We start from the raw sequence: 21,424 nt of genomic DNA, 5'->3' as shown, positions 1-21,424 counted from the left end.
CACACACACACACACCCTGCGTGTGTGACAGGGTTTCTATGTACAACAGCATTAGCTGTCCAGGAATTAACTCTGCAGACCAGGCTGGCCTTGAATTCACAGAGGTCCATCTGCCTCTGCCTTCTGAGTGCTGGGATTAAAGGTGTGCGCCACCACCGCCCAACTTGACTTTGAACTTTACTGGCATTTGCTCTCTGACTTAGGCCAGGTGTACTACTATTGGAACTTTGTTTAAAAAAAAATGTCAAGAGCAGGGCCAGGGCTGGCAAGATAATTCCTTAGATTCCTTCTGTCTGTCTTAGACTTGGTGGCATACAAGGAATGCCCTTTCTGCTGCACAGGCAAGGAGCCCAAGTCTCCAGGACTGCCCTCAGCAGGTCGCTCTGTAGCGGAGTTCTAGAACTCCAGTCCGCCTCCGGCTGTGATTCAAGTTGTGATTTCAGCAAAGAAAGGATAGACCCACAACATTTCCGCTACTTTTTATTCATTATGTGTGCTTTCGTATTCTTGAACATCTTGACCGATGATATCAGTAGATGACTGTGACAAATTCCTTTGGCTGGAAAAATGAGGACTGACATAAAATAAAGGACAAGCTTGGTTTTCATAGCAAAGCCAAGAGGGCTATCTGTGATGGATGCCTGGGAGCCCAGAGCCAGTATAGCTGGTGCAGTGTGGGCATTATTGGTATGATACAAGCCCGGGGCCACCATGCATAGCTCCATTATAAGGTATGTTTTGTGTCTAACGTTTGTACAGTGGCTATGTTAGTCTTCATAAATAGCTTGCTTCTTGGAAGGGAAAAGAAGAAAATGTCTATTTCATACTTTCTTTTTTTTATGGCAGTGTTGTGGGAGGGGTGGTAGCTGTCTGTTGTCACTGCCCCCAGTCTGGGCAACGCTTTAACTAGCTGACCCACAAGTCTCTTCTCTGCAGATGGGGTGGGTGGGTACCCCCGGGTGGGTGGGTACCCCCACTCGGTCGGTCTGCACTGGACCTCACAGAAGAGCCCCAGAAAAGCCAGCCATGGGAACCAGTCCCGGTAGCAAGATACAGACGTTTGTGTAAGCTGTTGGCTGATCTCTGATTGCACGAATAAGATTCAGCTTATCAATTTTTCAAGAAGCCATCTAATTATACAAATTAAAATTCAAAGGAAAGCAAAAAGAATGATTACGCCTCACTGGAGGAGGAGGGAGCAAAGCCCATCTTGTGGCCGATGAGAACGCTGGCGGTTCTTCATCTCCTTAGCACTCCACTAATATTAACTCGGCCTTTGGATGAGGTAGATAATGAGGCTTGTGTTTTTCCCGGGGGGTGCCACACTGTGGTGTGGACATCAGAGCCTCAGCCTCAGTAAAGTAAAAGGACTAGCCCAGGCTCTCCGATGTGAGTGTGGGCTTGGGTCACGTTTCCTGTGTGCATTTGTGGCTGGCGTTCATAGGTCCTGGTCCTTCTGTGCCATCTCTGTTTTCCTTGAGTTAGGGGCTTGCTTACACATGGTTACCCTTATGAACGAGCTCAGCAACAATGATACCAGTTCTATAAGCTGTCCATGTGGTGACCGGCTTGTTCCAGGCAGCTGCCTGTGTTAGAAGAGTTGGATGTCTTTTGGATACTGTGGTCATTATTTATATAGTTAGAAACTGCTTTTTCCTATCCCCCTTCTCCTTCAAACTCACGTAATTATTGCTATAAATCTTTAGGCTGCCTTACCAGCCACATTGCTAGGAAATTAGCCATTAATTACCAAGATCTTGCCTACCTTTCTACTAGTCAGACCAGCCCCGGACCTTTTGATAAAGTAACTCGTAGCATTCAGCATAATCGATGCCTACATAGCACCAGAGAGAGCTTATTTTTAACCCTTGAGCCTTTCCTTTTCTGTCCTTTCTCTGCGTAATTTGCCTGATCTCTCTCTCTCTCTCTCTCTCTCTCTCTCTCTCTCTCTCTCTCTCTCTCTCTCTCTCGTTTTGTTGTTCGATTTAATGCAACATTGGTTTTGAAGTTTTGCAGTGAAGAGTGGGAGAACAGTAAATGAGTCCCTTCTATTCTCACAGTGACTGACCGACCTCTGAAGGAGGGACTCTGTAGTGCCTACCTGACTTGAAATTTATGAGCTTAAAGAGAGGGTCCTTTGGATCAGGCCCTTCTCTCCTGGCTCAGCCAGAGCTACCAGTCTAGGAATGTGAGAGTAAATGCAAAGTCAGCCATCTGCAGCCCCCTCTGAGTTAAAGGAAGGTTCTAGAAGATGGCATGGGCAAGCTCATTCTTACCGTGTAGCAGGGAGCTTGTGTTGTGTTGTGTTGTTGTGCTATGTGCTACGTTGTGGTTTCGGTGCCTGGCCCCTGCGAGTCCATCATGGAAAGGAAGCACTCTTACAAACTGCCTAGTGGAGGCCAGAGGGCGCGTCTGGGATGGCAGTCGCCAGCGGTGCACGGTCACCCCATGCCGTGATAGGACCCGCAGCCCAGTGTTCCAGAGCTGTCTGTGAGGCTGTTTCCGTGGTGGAGTAGCACTTCTGTGGCTCAAAGAAATAAATGGCAGATCCAGCCAGCTTTCTCTTGGTATCTGGCCTTGGAGTTGAAATAATAACTGAGGTGGTTTTGTAATTGCTGTCCGTAGCCGAGAAGCCCGTGCACTGCCATTTGCTGTTTCCAGCAACGCGTGTGGCAAAGGCCCTCTCTGCCCGCTTGCTTTCTGACGGACCCAAGGTAGAAAGCAGGAGTTTGTGTAGGCTCGTGAAGCAGCCCCCTCCCATGTTCCGGGAGGAGAGCCAGCCCCACACTTCAGAGCAGCAGGTCCCCTCTCAGAGAGTGGCAGGAAGTCGTGAATGACCTTGTGTCCTGGAGGTCTCCGGAGAGTTAAGGATTCTTTTCTCCTTGTTTCAGGGTTCATAGTGACGCAATGCACGCAGACTCCTGCGAGTTCCCCTAAGTTCTTAGCGGACTGCTTTGCCTTTTGAATCAGAGAGTTGCAAAGTTCGATAAAGAATGGCCCTTGTGGATAAGCACAGAGTCAAGCGACAGCGATTGGACAGAATTTGTGAAGGTAAGAGCCAGCGTGGCTGGCGGGTTTTCATGAAAGACACGCAGCCCCTCACGCAGATCCTCTCCGACCTACTCATTTGAGATAGCTTGGCCTGACCAACCTTTCCAGGCCTTGGCCACACCACGTCCTTGGCAAGTCCTTTGCCTTTCCATAGGGCCTGTCTTGTGTGGGGGGTTGGGCAGACAGTAAGGGAGGGCTGTAGGCTGCGAAGGTGCCTTGCTTCCATATACCTAGGGCTATTTTGCATATGAAAGACACCACATATCAGGACCAGCTTTTTCAACTTCCTGAAACTTTCTAGACTTTTATCTGTTTTCCATTAAGATATTTACAACAATGAATTCCAAGATAGTTCTGAGGAAGCCCACTCTTGCCCCTCTTGATGTTTTCAAGTCCTCGGTATCTTTGAAAATGTCTGGAAGTGTTTTATTCATGAAAGGAAAAATAAACATAATTAAAATCTAATGGAAACCTGGGGATAAAACTCTGAAACATTGATTAAGCACTGTCATTTCCTAATTAGTAGCAAAGAACCCCGAGCCTGCAACCATGTCAGCCTGATCAGTGCTTCAGGGTTAACCTTGTCTAGGGCTTCTTGGCAGTGTGTGCAGGGCTAGCCTTGGTGCCTGGTGTGGTAGGTGCATTCCCTATCGAGTCTGTCACAGGACGCACATGCAATAGCTGCCCTACCAGCTCCCCGGCAAGCACACGCGCCCCCACGCTCTTTCCCCTGCAGCCACCCATATGGAATTGCTTGTCCTTTAAATAGATGTAGCTCAAGCCACATGGGATGGGGACATCAAAGCCAGTTTACTTGAGACAGCCCTTGAGCACCGTGCAAAGTTTGCAAGAATCCCACCCCCTACCCAACCCAACCGTGTCCCTTGGCTTCTGCTATAGTTTATTTTATGGAACTCTGCATTTAACTGACTTTTAAAAGTAAACAGTAAAAATATTAAATTTCTGCTTTTGGTATCTGACAACACGTTTTAAACCCTACAGAAAGATTGACAGGCTAGTGTCGTGAATGCCTGTACTTTTTTTCAGCTGCATTTCCTAACGGAACATTTGATTGCCTTTTTTGAGGTGTGTGTGTGTGTGTGTGTGTGTGTGTGTGTGTGTGTGTGTGTGTGTGTGTGTGTGTGTGTGTGTATTGCTTCCAGAAGCATCTGAAACGAGCCTGTAGATGGCAGTGATTTCCTGTCACCACCCCATGGCATGTGTCTCCTGTTAGGATAGTTTCCTACATAACCACAACAGCGTAATCGTCCCCTAAGTTACCATCCGATGCAGATTCCACAGTCGTGTCTCCCACAGGGGTCTGTTTGTAGCTGTCTTGTTATTATCATGCCCATTGGTGTGTGGCCATCCGGGGTTGTACATTGCCTTTGGGTGTCAGGTCTCTTTAGTCTGAAGACACAGGCTCTCAAATACTGGCCTTTTATAGACTTGGGTGGCATTGCTGTGACAGAAATTGAAGATTTGGGACTTCACAGAGCAGTCCACAGTCTGAACTCACCTGATTGTAGAAACTGACTTGAACTTCTAGCAGAAAGGGGCTCCATGGAGGTTGGTTGCCAGAAAGCCTCAGTGAGTCCACTTGGCGAGGTCAGCATCCTCCTGTAGGATGCCACCCAGAACTCGCCCACTACAGATGACAGTGAGAACCAAGAACAGGAGTGAGGTGTTCCTGCGACCCCCTAGAACCAACTTGGGCCAGCCATCGATCATGTCCTCTGTCCTGACAGACGTTCACCACGCTCTCACACGCGCCCCCCCCCGTGTCTGTCACCGGGGCTGTCAGTTGCATCCTCGTCCACGTGTGCACGGTTTTGCAGAACCAGGAGCCAGTTGTGTTTCAAGTTTGCCAGGGGTGGCCTTTCATCTGTGGTCCTGTTTGCCCAAGGTCTAAGGAAGCCACAGCTGTTGCAGGTGTGAACTGAATGTCCTAGCCACGTGTTCAGCGGTCTGGATAGGTAGCGCCCATTTTGCTGGTGATTTGTGCCTGGTTCCCAAGACAGCTCTTCTTTCTTCAGCTATTCCCAGAGTTCAGCTCTCCGGACTGAAGGTCTCGTACAGCTGCTACACAGCACACACAGCTTTGCCTTCTCACCCTGTCTGTTTAGCATAGATTTCCAGAGAGCCTGTCAAACTATTCTGCCCTTTACTATAATGCTTCACCCCATGGGTAATTCCTCCCTGTGCCTTAGGGACATTGGGTGGGTGGACTGGTTGGCTTGCTGTTTGTTTTTTTTTTTTTAAATATTTATTTATTTATTATGCATACAATATTCTGTGTGCATGTCTGCAGGCCAGAAGAAGGCAGCAGACCTCATTTGCAGAGGGTTGCGAGCCACCATGTGGTTGCCTGGAATTGAACTCAGGACCTTTGGAAGAGCAGGCAGTGCTCTTAACCATGTCTCCAGCTCCAGCTTGCTATTTTTTTAAAATCAGGTTTTGTTGTGTGTACGAGGCTGTCCTTGAGCTATCCTCTTGCCTCAGCTTCTTTAGTACTGGGTTTTTCAGCGTGTGCCACCATGTCTGGTTTGCTTTTGTTATTAAATGAATGAACACATGTGTCCTGGGTTTTGGAGAACTGCCTTCAATCACACACCTGCTGCCCACCTACCTGATTCTGGGATCCCTTGCCGGAGTTGGGTCAGACTCCCTCCGTGCCATGGGAACTGGTCAGATAAAATCTTAGCTTCTTCCCTGTGAGGATTCTTCCTTCAGAACTCTCCACTGAAACCTGTTGGCCCTTTCCAGTCTCTCTTTGGTATACCTGCGTGTTCTGCCAGGTACAGTGTCCGGAAACTCCATCTTTCTTTATGCCCAGACTTGGCCTGTGGACCCCCTCACTCACCTAAACACCCAGAGAACATCTCTGCTCCATGTTGAGGGGGCAGCCAGAGTCGTTGGGACTCCATCCAAATCAACTGGAATAATAAAATCTTTCAGGCTAACTTAAAAGCCAGATTTGTATGTGCTTTTGTAATCGACCCTTTTTGATATCTGTAATTTGTTCTCGGCTGGTTTTCTTGATGCCTGCTCTCAGACAATCCTGGAGTACGTTGTATGGAATAATTATGGAACTGCCTTTGATCACATGGGCTGTTCATCCCTAGATTGCAACCTGCTTTCCCTCTGATGTATAATTTAGGCGCTGGCTTTCTTCTCTCTGGTTTGCTGACATAATTGGCGCGGTCCATTTGTGGATTGTACTAACGGGTGCATTTGAATACCCTGTTCGATCATGCCAGCGCTACTTTGGTTTCCCCCGAATATTTGTGGGTCACAGACCATGCAGAGCCAACCCAGGGTTTGGGTTTGGAGAACTGCTGTACTCTACTGCTGCTTCGCCCATGACCTTTGTCAGGTCTTCTCACTGTGGCTTAGTGTAGAGTCACGCTCTGGGTGGATTCCTTTCCCTATAGCTGTTGAGGATGCTATTTGGAAAACAATATAACGAAGTAGGTATTTTATTGTGTTTTTAATTTATTTATTTTACTTTATTGTGTTCAAGTGTTTCTTTGGAAATGTGGAAAGTGGGTTCCAAACGCGGTGCCAGCTGAGTTATGATAAGCAACACAAATACATAAATAACTAAATACAGGGAAGTGGTATGAACTGCTTTTACGTAAAAGTTCGGCATCCCCCTCCACCCCGACCCGAATAGTCTCATGAGCACAGAGGAGAAGAAAGAAGCGTGGCTCTTCTGTGTCTGCTCGGTCACCAAGGCCACGGAGCAGGTGCTGCAGACGTGGGGCAGCTGGCCTTCACGGGCAGTGCTTTTCCACTCCTGAGTTGGACCTGAACTACACATCGCGAAGCACATCGGCACAGCCTTTACCCAAGAAGGCGCTTGTGTGGTCTTCGCGTCCCTAAGATCCCTAAGATGCTTCTGGGTTGTTGAGGGAGCCTGAGTAGCAAAATGACCAAACCCAGCTGAGGGCCTGGCTAGGATGGGTCAGCTGATGGAACTTCGAGCTGCTGGTCTTGCCAGGAGGGGCCCTCAGAGCCCCGCCACCTGTACAAGGGCCAGGACCAGGATCATTTTGTTCTGTGTTTGGTTTCCTTGTTTGGATTTCCACAGTGAAGATGCTGTTTGGTTTCTTTAACCTGTCCTTTTTAAATTGAATGTGTTATGCATTTGTGACTTGTTCGGTTTTGCTTAGGACCAGGCTCAAACGCTGTTGCCCACACGTTCTCCTGATCATTTTTAATACACTGTCTTTCGGAGGTCCCCCCAAACCTGCGTCTTAAAAAATGGGATTCATAATGTTGCTATACATTTTAATTATATGTTGAGATCAGGCAATTATGCACATTTCCAGTAATTAAGTGATTAGCTGCAATTACTTTAGCGGTGTAAATAAATATACAATAGTCAACTAGATGTGGCTCAAAACTCTACAATACAAACAAATGTTCCAGATAATGCTTGGCATTGTAAAGAAATGCTCGGACAGGAAAGCCAAGCTGTAGTCTGCACGCGATTTGAGCAAGTGAATTGGAGCAGTGACCCTGCCTGTTTACTGACACCTGGGGAGTAGGTGCGTAGTCTCCTCTGCCCAGGACTTCACTTTGCTGCTAAGAATCAAGTTGCATGTCAAATTCACTCTCCCTTAATCATTTGCCCCCTACAAATGCAACTCTCTCTTTGGACCTGTCAGTTTGTTCCTGGATGGCTGTCTGTGCTCGTCACATCTCTAGTTGAGTGTGGGATGCTTAGGTTCTCTGGGGCTTAGGGACGTGTGGTGCCATTGGAGACCCTGGCAGAAGATGCTCTGCTGTTTTCTGATTTGGTCTTTTGGCTGCTGCTTTCACTGTCACCTGGTTCCATTGCTACTTCAGCTCAGGCTCCCTGATGGTGCTTTACGGCCACCTGGTCATCTGCCCAGCCTGCTTTCTTATTGGTGCATTTCCTTCTTCGTGGTCATATGTAGGGCAGTGATTTCCCACAGATCGTGGACCGTGGTGAATCAGAAGCCCAAGACACACTTGACCCGCTGCATCTTGCCCTTCTTCCCTTGCAGAAACTGCAAGTGTTAGGGTGCCCGTCAAAACCTCTCCAGTTTGGCTTACGTCATACTGCTCAGACTGTTGACATGTTCTGAGTAGTGACTGGATCTCTTGCTAATGAGCTTACCTGCTTTGGCTGTGTTCCTGTTCCTTCTGTCTACAGAGAGCATCCGTATGCCTTTCTGATCCTGCGGCTTCCTTTTTCTGTCCATCAACACCCAGCACTAGGCTGCGAAAGAGTCCGTGACTGTGGAATGCGCTCGTGCATGGTGGTTCTCCACACCCTGCATCCCTCTTCTGTGTGCCCCTCGGAGGCTGGAGCAAGTACTGGCTCCATTCTCCACAGCATGGTTGGAGAGGCCTGTGTAAACCACGATGCTTCTTCCCTTCCCGCTGGCACATAGAGCGTGAGAAGCAGATTCTCCCAAGATCCACGAAGAGGGTGGACACTCATTCTTCCAGGTCATTGGAAGATCTTTGCAGCCCATGCCCTGCCTGTACACCAATTCCGTCTCCCCCGCCCATTGTCTGTCTGGAGCAGGGTGACTTATGCTCCCAGGCCTGTAAGTAGAGAGAAAGCCACCGTGTTGAAAGCTCTGCGCTTTATCCTTGACAAGTAAACTGACCTGGTTCACAGTTCTGTTCATGCAGTCCCGTCGTTTGAATAACCGCGGCCTCAAACCCCACAATGCGTCCTGTGGCTGTTTTCAAAGTGCATTGTAGAGTAGCACCTTACATTTTAAGATGTAAAGGGCATTCTCACAAGAGAAAAGGCCACCCCCACCCAAGTTAGAGAGCTGCATATACACAGAAGGGTTTTTTTTTTCCCCCCACAAAAGCCGAGCACAGTCTGTCCACATTGAAAAGTAGGAAGTAGGCACGGCCTGGGCTTGTTTTTCCTCTGTCTCAGCTGGAAGGCCACCCTGGGAAGCTGCTGGCCATAGGAGACCATGGCTATGGCGTCATCCTGGTATCCAGCGGTGACAAGGAGACCCCGTTTCCCTCAGCAGGTCTTTGTTGTTCTCCTCATTCCCAGAGCTTTGCATGGTCCAGGTAGGAGAGGGAGCATCAGGCCTGAATGCCCGGTGTTGGTGCTCCACCATACCGCAGGTGGCTCCACGGTGTTCCAGGCTGGGGCCAGCCATGATAAACACAAGCTGGTGAGAGCTACCCAGATGCGTCATGCCACCAGGTGGGCAGTGACCTGCATGGGCACCTGGACAAGGGCTAACTGACCTTTATATTCAAATGGCCTTGACATTTGCTGAATGTCTCTTTGGCAGTTAGACTCTCGGTGAGCCTTCTGAGAGTCTTAAAGTGTTTGCACATCTGACCCGTTATGAGGTGCTTTGAGGGAGGAGATTCTTTTGAGGACTGCCTGTGGGGTGCCTTGACCCTCATCTGCCAGTTCTCCCGGAGCTTCTGAAACTGTCCCCATCCTTTGAGAATCACGCCCCGTGTTGCACAGAATTCAAAACTTCCAGCAAACATCGCTTGAAGCCCTGAGTGGGCAAGCACTGTTCTTTTTCAGATTTTATTTATTTTATGTATACAAGTGCTCTATCTACATGTATACCTTTATTCCAGAACAGGGTATCAGATCGTACTATAGATGGTTGTGAGCCACTATGTGATTGTTGGGAATCGACTCGGACCCCTGGAAGAGCAGCTAAGTGCTCTTAACCACAGAACAGTCTCTCAAGCCCCCACAATGAACTCCTTTGTCAGGTTTATTTCGCCTCCAGAGCATGGGTTGTTTCTTACTTTAGACAAGCATCATGGTTTTGTTCTTTTTGTTCTTTGTGGGGGGAGGTTCTCTATAGCTTTGGAGCCTGTAGACCAGGCTGGCCTCAAACTCACAGAGATCTACCTGTCTCTGCCTCCCGAGTGCCGGGGTTAAAGGTTACCACTGCCCAGCAAGCATCATGTTTTTACTTTATATGATCTTCTATGGAGGGGATTCTTGTACGGTTAAGAAAGTTATATCCATGAAACTCACTGCCTCTCAGAAACGGGACCCATCCTGCCCCTTGTAGGCAGATTGCTTGGGAAATCAGTACCTTCTCAAATGCTGTGGGGGACGAGGATGCGGCAACCTCCAGAGGGCTTGGAAAAGCCTGTGTCCAGGTACAGGTGTTTCTCTCACAGAAGGAAACATCTGTCATAATATTTGGTGAGTTGCAGAGCCGAGGCTTTGTGAGTTTGGTTGGCTTCCAGACAGAACCAGCTGGAGGTTGTTGAGAACGGAGTCTGGGCCTCCTGGTTCTCCTGCAGTGGGGGACACCAGGCCTGAGCCTGTCTTCCCCTGCCGCCCCGCCCACCCTTGTGATCACACTCTGGGGGGGGGCGGGGGGCTGCCTAAGAGTCATTGCTGGTTTCTGGCAAATTCCCCAGTTAGCAGTTTTTTCAACTTGACCATTAGAAAGCTCCTGGCAGTGAACTGGTAAGACACCTTGAGTGTGACTGACACCCCCCACTCCAGTAGGGTAGGGGCTAGTTCTCAGACCAGATTATTCTAGCTATGCCTGGTGGAGCCTGGCCACACTACAGGTCGAGCCTCTTGGATTTAATGAAGTATCATGTCACAATCAAGGCTGATGCCCAAGCACCGAGCAGTTGTTTGCTCTGAAGGCTACAGACCCTGTATGACAAGCCTCCCCAGCTTATCTTCCCTGGACCCTAATAGACTGTTAAGTACTATTTACTGCAGTGAGCCGGTGTGTGTGGTGCCTGTCCCTAGCTTGGCACTGTTTGCTGGCTATTTTTTATTTTTTTGGTATGCCATATTCTCAGTGAACCTGCTTAGTGGTCAAGAGTCGTAAATCCTGGCTTAGGTGTGTCCCCTTAGCTTCCTTACCTGTTATCCTATCCTTACCTCTGCCTGTTTAACCTCTCGGTTCCAGACAGCCTCCGGAGAAGGCCTATTTCGTTTGTAGGACTCTGATGCTGTGCAGTCTTTGCCTTTCCCAGCTCTTCACTGGCTTCTCGAGTCCTAGGACATGGGGAGCCGGAACAGGATTTTTGGTCTCTCTGTCACTAAATATGACATTTAGGTCAGCAGTGGGGGCAGTGGTATTAGCACGACGGTCTGTAGTCTTTGGGTCAAGTGGTCGGTCTAGCATCGGTCGCAGCTGCTCTGGGCGTGTTTGGAGGGATAAGAACGCCTCAGGGAGCCATCAGTGGTTTCCAGAATCTGGTAAGATTTGACTGGGCCTGGAAAGGGTGAGCGCACGGCACCCCTAAACCTGCTTCATAGACGTGGTGCTTTATCCAGACTCCTACCCCGCGGGAAGTTCTCCATACTGCTCACATAGCAACTTTTTCATTTAAACGGCCGGTATTTATCTAAGTTGAAGGGTTCCAGTTAAATCTCAGATTGAGGGAGAAGTTGGTGAAGGAACGCCTTTGGTCTCGTGTCCGCGTGTAATTATATTATCTCATTCAAATATACTTCTTGATCGTCTCCTTGGTTTATTTTTGTGACACAGAGGTTTGGAGGGGGCTGCGAGGATTGGGGCTCTCTGCACATGCCCCACAGAGTGAGAAGGGGGAAGGCTTGGTTCCCTAGTTTTCTTCCTTGGTGGCCGACCCTCGGCTCAGCCTGGCCCTTGTTGTCTTACACTGATGAATTCCAGGTCTTAATCCGCACTTTATCTTCTTCCCTGGTGGAATGAAAGAATCTGTCTTACAATCTCACAGTGAGGATTTGATCAGTGTAACCTAAAAGCCAGGGACTTAGAGGCCTGCTTCTCGGAACACCCCTCGTTCTGGAATCAGCCGCGCGGCTCTCCCGTACGCCTCCTCGTTCTGGAATCAGCCGCGCGGCTCTCCCGTACGCCTCCACTTGATCTGTTCTAGCTGCGCTGTGGATTAATGTCGTGTGCAGTGGGATTAGGGCTGGATGGACAGCTAAGCAGTCCTAGTTTGTTTCTCTGGCCATCAGCAGAGAGGGCCTGGTCAGGAGCTCCCCCAAGAGAGATGGGAAAAAAAAAAAAACGGGACAAGAGATGGAAGGGGTTCAGACTCAGGGGAGAAGCCACGTGGGAGCTTTCCCAGCTGCCTGTTAGGCCTGGCTAAAGCAGGCAGCCAGCTTCATCAGTCTGAGATGTCACATGGAACAAAAGCTTTAGGGGTTTTATTTAGCTCCTAATCCTCATGCTGCAAGAGCTGAGGACCATGCGAGCACAGCCACCGGAAAGGGGGCCCCCCGCAGGCTGGAGTCCAGCCTCCTGTCCGGGCTAGACGCACAGGACAGACCTTGCAGGCTGCCGTTGAGGAGTGAGGCAAAGTTACCGTGAGTCCGCTTTTTGCCTACTAAGGTTTCAGAGGATTAATAATTTAAGTCGTACCTTGAAACAGAAACCCCCTGTTGGTCGTTCCTGCCGTCTCGGAAGGGCTCGCGTGCGGCCAGGTCTGGCTTTGATGTATGTAATTGAAGATTTATCAAGAAAGGCTTCCTCCCTGCGCCTTTGCTGTAGTCATTTGCTCTGCCAATGCCGGTTCCCAGCAGGCACATCAGTATCGGCCGTTCTCAGAGCTGGGATGCTGCTGGCTGGTATGAGGTCCCTTGGGAGAATGCCGGGCCTCCAGGGAGGAGAAGTTCTCTGCCATATGGCCCTGGAGAAGGGGCCTGGTGTGAGCTGCTAAGCCACTGCGCACAGGACACAGAGCCTTACCTATCCAGAGAGGCGTTCTGTAGCCCGCTGTCATCAAGAAAGGGCTGCGGGCCTGACTTGGCCTTCTACGACAGCAGACAGGCAGTGATGTCTGGCCGAGGCTCCATGCTGCCACAAGAGGACTATGGCGACCCATCCAGGGGCACCAGGGTCCCCAAGGAACCTCCCTTCTATCGGGACCCAGGAGCCAGCAGGCCGGCGCCCAGCTACGGAGTGCTTGGCGGCAGAGTGCCATGGGAGCAGGTACAAGGCCAGCTACCTGCTCTGCAGGATACTGGCTTCCTGTACCGGGAATCTGGGGGTAAAGCCATCCCTCATGGGCAGAGGACACATGGCAGGGCTCCATCTCCTGGGAGGTATGGAAGAGAACAGCCTAATCCAAGGTTAGGGACAGAGGCACCCATGTACTCCCCGACCCCCAGTCAAGTCTACAATGGAGGTGTCTGTGAAAGAACCGTTGACTCCACCCCTGCCAGACAGGTGGCCCCAACGTGCCTGGTTGTGGACCCCAGCCCAGCTGCTCCAACGGAGAACAGCACCGTGGTGGCCCCAGGTTCCCTGAATAGAGGCTATGGGCCTACCCCGGAAAACATCCACTCCAGGCTGCCTTACGAGAATTATGAAGCTGACTTGTCCACGTTCCAGGGACCTGGGAGCAAGAGGACCGTGCACCCTGAGTTTCTAGCCCTGTTGCGGGCAGAGGGTGTGGCAGAGGCCACTCTGGCAGCCCTATTACAGCAAGGCTTTGACTCCCCGGCCGTCTTGGCCACCCTGGAGGATGCTGACATCAAGTCCGTGGCACCCAACCTGGGCCAGGCCCGTGTCCTGAGCCGCCTAGCCAGCAGCTGCAGGACAGAGATGCAGTTTCGGAGACAGGACCGGACAGGCCCTCCACCCCGCCCTCGCTCCAGTAGCTTCAGCCACCGAAGCGAGCTGCTGTCCGATGACTTGGCCTCGCTGGGTACCACAGGCCCGCAGTTTCACCCCGCCGGACCTCTGCCGCCTTCATCTTCCCGAGCTGGGGATCTAGCTCGCCGCCCCTCCAGCGCACCTTCCCAGCAGCTCCTGGAGATGGCAGCTACTTACTCTGCCCCTGTGGTCGGGGCCCAACCCCCACACTTACCCTCCAACTCTGGGTTTTGCTCTCCTACCCCTTGTGCCCTAACAGCACGGCTGGCTCCCTCATACCCTTCACAAGCTGGGGTGGCCTTGACTAATCCAGGCCCTTCTGTCCCCCTTCACTCAAGTCCCAGAACAGCCTACTCCACCTCGTACACGGTGCCCATGGAACTGCTGAAGAGGGAGCGCAGTACGACTGCTTCTCCGCTGCCCAGCCCCCACGGCAGCCCCCAGCTCCTACGGAAGCCTGGGGCAGCCTCCATGGAGCCACCTGCCCTGCCACCAGTCAGCCAGGGCCTCCACACACCTCATTCTCCGTACCAGAAGGTGGCCCGGCGGACAGGGGCCCCCATCATCGTCTCAACTATGCTAACTCCAGAACCAAGTAAACTCACCCTTCGTGGCTGGGAGTTCCCAGGGGTCAGGGGAGGGTGTAGCTTGAGAAGGGAATAGTTTGTTCCCCACTGGTCATGCCGAAAGTGTGGATAATGTGTCTGTCTGTACCCTGCCTCCCAATGCCTTAACGGAGCCCCAGGGTGAGTGCTGGGGTCAGTCCCCTCCTCCCGTGGGCTGTTCTTGAGTTCTGCAGATGTATGTAGCAGGTTAAGCCCCAGTTTGCAGATTTCCTCTCCTGATAGTGAAACGGAGCTGCTTTCCCAAGAAACTGTTCTGAGAGTCCATCCCGTTTTTATACAAGAGACGGGTGGTTCTCTAGTTCCGTTGGATAGCTTTGGAAAAGTCCAGAGTGCCCGTTGGGATGGCTCCTGTAAATCGTGCTTGGATAATTTGCTGGTGAAAGTGCCTGGCAGTGTAGACAGCAGCACACTGTAGCAAAGGCAGAGATTCTCCGCTGCCCATAAGAACGCGTCTGTTTCCACAGTTGTGGGCTAAACAAAGCAACATGTTGAAATCCCTTAGAACCGTTTGGAAAAAAAAAAAAAAAAACCAGATTTAGCCTCTCATTTTATAAAGTACGGTTGGGAATCCTGCTTGTTTGTCGGGAAGACACTGTTTCCACGTTGAAGGGCTGGAAGCTAGGTGAAACCAGTCAAAGCGGAAGCCAAGCGTGATTGACTCGTTGCGTGCTTTTCATCGGATGCTGTGGTGGAACTTCTTGGAGGCCGTCCTCCGAACAATTAGTGTTTTGCCCTAGGGTCTTGACTGCAAAGGTCAGCAGTCAGTTTTCTTCTTTACACCTTTGCCCTCCAACATAGATAATTTGGAAAACCACATTTTTATATTAATTTTTGTTTTGTTTTGAGTATATGTATGAGTGCCTGCATGCATGTATGTGCCAGGACTTCCAGGAGCCAGAAGAGGGCATCGAATGCCCTGGGAGCCAGAGTTTCAGGTGGAAGTTAGCTGCCCGATCTCGGTGCTAGGAGTTGAACCCAGATCCTCTGCAAAGAGGGCTCTTAACTACCGAGCCCTCGAGAAGTTGTAAGATACATTTAAAAATATCTAGTGTGTAGGACGGGGTAGTGGAGTAGGAAATGCTGTACCTTATTTTTTTTTTTTTAAGTCTGATTATATACATTGTCTTGGGAATGTGTGCCAGGAGCGGAGTTGATAAGTTTGGGGGCCTAGGCCCTTCTTTCTCTCCCAGCCCAACATTCTTTCTTCACAACCAACTAATTTGCATGGCGATGACATTTGTTGCTCCAGTAATTTCATCTGATAATGGCTGGGCTTGCAAAGCGGATCTGAAAACATATTCCTTAATTATGTGTTGCTAAGCAACGGAAGGGTTTGGTCATAATCACAGAAAGATTATCTCCTCATTGAAGTCCTGGAAAGGTTTTGCTGAAGGAGGAGGTCCTGCAGAATTGCTGTCTGCGTGCAACATCCCCCCCCCCCTTTTTTCTGTTTATTTTGTGCTGCATTTGAACAGAAACACTCACCGCTACCCGGGTACGGGGTGAGGGACGTTATATAAGTTGTTTGGAGTGTGATTGTTGACACACTGTTTTACAGACCCAAGGATATTGATTTTATTTCATTTGCATGGCAGCGAGCCAGTGCCGAGCAAGCCTTCAGTCGGAAGTCTGCCAGCAAATAAATTTCTCTGTCAAATGATCCATCCCAGAGCAGCAGTTGTCATCCCCGTTCCTTATCGTACATTCTGTGTGGCATTATGACTACCCTGTCGGGGCTGGGGGGGGGGGGGCAGGGCCTCGGCTTCCTGGCTGCTTTTCCGCTCTATGAATGGCATTTGGGTGACAGGTTTGTTTCATGGAGTCTGCAGCCGGATATGGGTATGCCGAAGGCAGCGGGCGACTTCGTGGTGTGTCTGTAGGCATGGCTTCAGGCAGAGGTGCTGAGCCCTAGAGAGGACAGCCTTAGACCAAGGGAAAAGTGTCGGAGACCCAAGGCACATTGCTGGGCAGCTGCCTTGCCTCTGGGCCCAGATGGCAACCTCCGATCTTGAGGTAGAGTTGTGTATGTTACCCATTAATGGCAGGGTCAGGCTCACTGATTCTTCATTTTGATTTCACCAAACTCTGTTTCCGCCCAATGTGGCGGTCCTGGAATGCCTGGGAAGTAATTGATCCCCACCCTCCTCTTCCTGCAGTGATGGTGAGGTGATGTCAAATACTTGCAGGAGCATTGTTTGAGGGATTTTTTTTTAGGGGTCTCGTTTGGCTCTTTAGACGACACAGTGTGGATACTAGTGTTTGCTTTGTTAGATGTATGTACACAATCGGCTTCTGTTTGCCAGGCCTGCCCCCACCCCATCAACCAAGCAGTTCAGAACAGCAAGGCAAGGCAGCCAGATGCACAGGATCAGGGCTTCTGGGCAGAGAGCTTCATGAGGGATGGCACCTGGTGGATCGGCTCTCCATCCCACACTGACCCAGTGGCTGTCGCGTGGCCAAGAGGCTGAGCCTCTTTCTACCAGACGCCAAGGAGCATCAAGCAAACACCAGTGTGACGGCGAGCGTTTTCCATCCCGTCCTCCCTGAGTCCAGCAAAGCGCAGCATGCCCCACGCTCAGCCCGAGGCTAGGCCCGGGGTTCAGTTTCTCTCCCGTGTGAGAAACGCAGTCTCACATACCCACACCCACCTCCCAGATTCCCTGCTTATTTTTCTTGCTGTAGGTGCACTGATGAAGTCCCCGAAGGCTCCATTCTAGTATCTTGTTGCCAGGGCTGTTACTAAAGATTCTTCAGGTCAGTTGGAAAAAAATCTATGGCTATTTAACCAGTGATGGTGTGCTGTTGGGCCGAATTCTAATGCCATGGGAACATATGATCCTGATAGGAATCAGAATCATGTTGGGGACTGCTCCCACAGGGCTCCCATGATTCCTTCAAATGTGTATGTCTTTGAAGCTCTCCCTGCATGCTGAGGATGGCTCTTTGGTTGTAAGGATGCTGGGCATGGCCTCCTTGAAGTTCCCAAGTTCCAGGTTGGACCCACTCACCTCTCTTAGGTAGTCTGAGCATGAAGGCCACAAGTTCTAGCCTAACCAGACCAGTTAGGACCAAATAGTGAAAGCTGTCTCAGGTGACCTTGACATCAGGGTGAGATAGGGTAGATAGGCCTCTGATGTTCGCAGACTACCTGTGGGCTCTATCTATGTTCCCGCGTGGGTCCTGTCCACTTCCAGATTCTTCGGACAGGTTTCTTTTCTGTTCCCATCTGGCGTCCTCTCTGTTGCCATGGGCACAGTTTTAGCATCTGAGAACTACTTGCATCCTCTCAGGATACACCTTCCTATAAGCATCCAGGGCTGCAAGGCAGTAACTGGAGACCAGAGCAAAGCCAACAGGTTCTGGCTGCATGGGTGACTTGGGAGACTGGAATTTTGCGTCCTTGCATTTCTTTTAAGGCCAGGAAGGATGTGCCTCTGATCCACTCAGGCGTCCTGGCTCCGGTGCAACATGGGGCATAGGCTGTACTCAGGGGACAGTCTTTGGTGGTTCTTGCCCGCTGTCCTGAGCAGTGGTGGTCTCCTGTGTCAATGTTCCCCTGGCCTCTGCAGAGGTGTGTAGTTCTCTCTGTCCCACTAGCTCACTATCACTTGCAAAAGTGGTTTCCTACTTGGCTGGCTTGTGCATGGTTCCATTCATCAAAATCTAGTAGGTCTCGTGACAGGAAAGGGGAGAGAGGTATCTTGGGACACAAGTCCCAGGCTGCTCTTTTAGAAATCTCAGCTAGTGCATTGGAGGGAGGTGGAGCACGTCTTTCTTCTGTGGCCTGATTGAAAGTGGAAGAAGCAGATGTGCAGTAAGGAAACCCCACATGCCACAGGGATTCACTGGCAGAAAGGCTCTGGGAGCTTTGATTGACAGGGACTCACTTTGGGTTCTATCCTCTGTCGCCCTCCTTCGTCATGTTCTTTTACCAGTTACTTTGTGGAAGGGTCACCCTACCTAGGCTGCTGGTGGGTGGTTATGGGAGGCTTCAAAGCGGGCCCGTCTGCTCCCCGGCCCTCTTGACCTCGCTCATTATGGCTGAAGTGCAGATCTCTCTCTCTCTCTCTCTCTCTCTCTCTCTCTCTCTCTCTCTCTCTCTCTCTCTCTCTCTCTCTCTCTCTGCCTGAGGCTTTCTGGGAGGGTGTTCCTCTGAGTCAGTACCGTGGCAGAAGCCCAAGAGTCCCTCGCTCTCTCATGGTTTCGTCATACCAAGTCTGGCCCTTGGGTTGTGCATGCAAAAAGCTCAAGGCATCTGAGACACCAGCCGCAGGCCACCTCTAGACAGTCCTGTTTTTACATCCAGGCCAGGGTGTGTCTTATCTGACATGTCCATCGGCACGTGTTGCCTCACAGGCCACCGTGAGGAGTGACCAGGTATCCCCAGAAAAGCTTGTGGAGAAAAAGCTCTCGCCCATACCAGTCACAGCCTCTCTCCCCCAGGCTATGGTGCTGAGGACTGGGGTGGGGGGACGACCAGCCGCCAAGCCCCAGGCGTAGGTCTCAGAGGCCTTGTCAAATCAAAGGGAGTTTGGAGTTTTCTCTTCCTTGGTGCTACAGAATGACACTGGGTGAGGGCCACTATCGTGATAGTTTTTTCTTCGGCCTCCAAGCTTAAGAGCCCCGTGGAGCGGGGAGGTACCAACCCTGCCTGGTGAGATTCTTGGCCCTGTGCAGTTCTTGACTAGGGAGTCTTTGATGGGTGGGTGGGTCTGCTCAGTGAGCACAGACTCTGAAGACCAACCTTCCCCGCTAAGGTAGCAATAGAGCCAGGTGCTTTGGTGTTCTGTCTAGAAGGCTTGATGTGTCTTCTTGGATTCATCCCTGGCCCAGCCTGGTGTTTAGGTCACTGTTGCAGTGCCTATGAATGGGGGCTGTGGGCCAGCCCTGTGAGCCCCAGCTGCTCGCTCTAGCTCTAGGGTCAGGAGAACTGAATCAAGCCCTTCTCCGTGACCTCGAGAGAATTCAGCATGGCCTTTGGGCTCACTTTCTGCATTGAAAAAGCAGAACCTGCTTTTAGCATCAGCCATGCAGGCATTTAAAGCAGGGTGGAGGTAGGTCCTGTGACGTATATAGTTGTGACCGTGGTACAGGGCCACTGTTTCTTGCACGTCCTGGCTTGTGGATGTGTGATTTCACTACTTCACTACAGTGTCGAAGAGCTGGGTGTGGGTGTGCGTGTCTGCAATGGTAGCACTCTGGGATAGCAAGTGTGAGGCCAAATTGAGTTATAGAGCAAGTTCCAGGCTAGCCTGGGCTACAGAGAGAGACCCAGTCTCAAAAATCAAGGGATTTTGTTGTTGTTAACATATATTGAAAACCATATAACATATATTGAAAATGGAGAAGTGGCTAGGGACTGACTTACTATTCTCTACCTTTATGCCAGATCCCGGGTCTGGGAAGTGTATTCTGTAAGCAGTCTGATTCCCTTAAGATTGAATGTGCATGGGGATGGGGGCCATGCCTCAGGGGAGGTACCCAGGGGACCCTAGAGCTGCACATAGCAGCTGTGTGACTGCACAGCGGAGGGAGGCACACTCTCCATGGGCTTGACCTCACAGGGGTCACAGCCGCCGAGCAGGCAAAGTGAGTCAGCAGGACCCGTGTTGATTTAGTGCTCAGCCTTGAACAGGAAGTTACCGAGGTCTGGTAGCTAGTTACCAGGAAACACCTCCTTCTAACTTGAGGTTTGTGCATTTAAGCCTTGAAGATTCATCTCTGGTCAAGTCCTGGATTTTATTCTGCAGCTGCAAGCTGGGCGTCACAGCCACATGTACAAGAGGCTGAGGCAGAGCTGGGTGTCATGACCACCTGTATAAGAGGCTGAGGCAGCACAGGTTCAGATGTGAGGGACTGTGATGGGATCTCAGAGCAAGGTTGCAGGAAAAACCAACTGATTGAAGTAGGCTCATAGACAAATGTTCCTCCCAGAGGACAGATGAGGGGTCTCCAGGGCCCTGTGTTCCATGCTGGGAAGTGGGAAAGTCCATGACTGAGCATCTAACTCATTAGAGATAACTGGGTCCACACGCCCAATGTCCATCTTCTGTCCTTGGTGCCCAAGGACCACCCCGGTGAGGCAGGCCACCAGGGAAATAAGAGACGGAGCCCATCTTAGCAAAAACACCAGCGGAGCCCGTGCCCTTCCTTGGCTGTGCCTTTTGTCATACCTTCCCAATCAGTATCTGGTAATGTTCTTCGAGTCTGTGGCCGGCAGAGATGTGCTCCATACTGGCTGGCTTCTTGTGAAGCGGAGTTCGTTAGGAGACATTTCAGAGCTCCCACAGCTGCTGGAGACTGGCAGGTGACAGATCCCCAGTCCCAGATCCACGCAGGCGAGGCTGTCATGGAAAGAGAAAGTACCTGTCGTTTTCCCTGTCCAGGCACTCCGGACACGCTGCAGAGGTGTCTGTCCCGGGGTTCTGGGCGAAGCCAGTTGACGTAACAGCAGATGCTGCTGGTCTCTTTGTGGAAGCCGGGGATTTTGAGTTTGTTCTCCTGTTGCTGAGCTAGAAACACAACAATGTCCCCACCAGAGTAGGAGACTCTACTTGCAGTCTGCAAGGCATCACGCCCAAACACAAGCTGGGTTAGCTGCAGTCACAGGAAGCCTGCAGGGCCCACAGCTAATGACCCAGGCATTTGGAGCAGCAATCTGCATGCACCTGGTGACTGATCATGAGGGCCTGGACACTTCACTGGAGCTGGAACCCAGTAAGATACAAGATGCGCTAAGCAAAACCAACCTGCTTAGTGGAACATTCTTATGGCCCTCCTAGAGTCTCACGCAAAGAGCGCTGTAGCTCCTGAGTTAAGAAGGCCTCGGCTTCTCCTGGGAAAGCCTGTTGACAAGCTAGCTCCTCGGGGCTTATACAGCAACAGTGGGCCAGTCCTTTATCAGCCATCTCTTCCTGTTCATGGGGCCTTGCCCTTGCCCTTCCGGGGTGCGTTTGTTAGTGTTTGTTCCCCAGCATTATTCTAGAAGTACTGGTGACCTCTCAGCCAGTGAGTCTTCATCCTAGGCGTTTTACAGCACGCCTGTCTCAGAATCCGGCACAGCTTAGTCCTCAGATTTGAGGGGATTATGGGATCTTCTAAGCAGGCCACCGCCCCACTGTGCAGCTGTTGTGGTGTCTT

General features: G+C 50.9%; 1 protein-coding gene across 3 annotated transcripts in view; it reads left to right on the top strand.

Moving 5' to 3' along the window:
• Positions 1-21,424, top strand: part of Ctbp2 (C-terminal binding protein 2) — a 136,987-nt gene that overhangs the window by 94,501 nt on the left and 21,062 nt on the right. Inside the window, exon 4 of one of the 3 annotated variants that reach the window (XM_038314543.2) lies at positions 2,892-3,051. The exons of 1 other annotated variant lie outside the window; for it this stretch is intronic. In XM_038314543.2, coding sequence (XP_038170471.1) covers positions 2,994-3,051 — 58 coding nt within the window. In that variant the 5' untranslated portion in view covers positions 2,892-2,993. Of the gene's footprint in view, positions 1-2,891; positions 3,052-12,566; positions 14,254-21,424 lie in introns of those variants that run through there. One more of the 3 variants, XM_038314534.1, reaches the window with a different exon arrangement.

This window comes from Arvicola amphibius, chromosome 1 (assembly GCF_903992535.2).
Source record: "Arvicola amphibius chromosome 1, mArvAmp1.2, whole genome shotgun sequence".
Taxonomy (NCBI): domain Eukaryota; kingdom Metazoa; phylum Chordata; class Mammalia; order Rodentia; family Cricetidae; genus Arvicola; species Arvicola amphibius.
The sequence above is the reverse complement of the archived record's forward strand: the minus strand, read 5'-3'. Positions and strand labels throughout refer to the sequence as shown.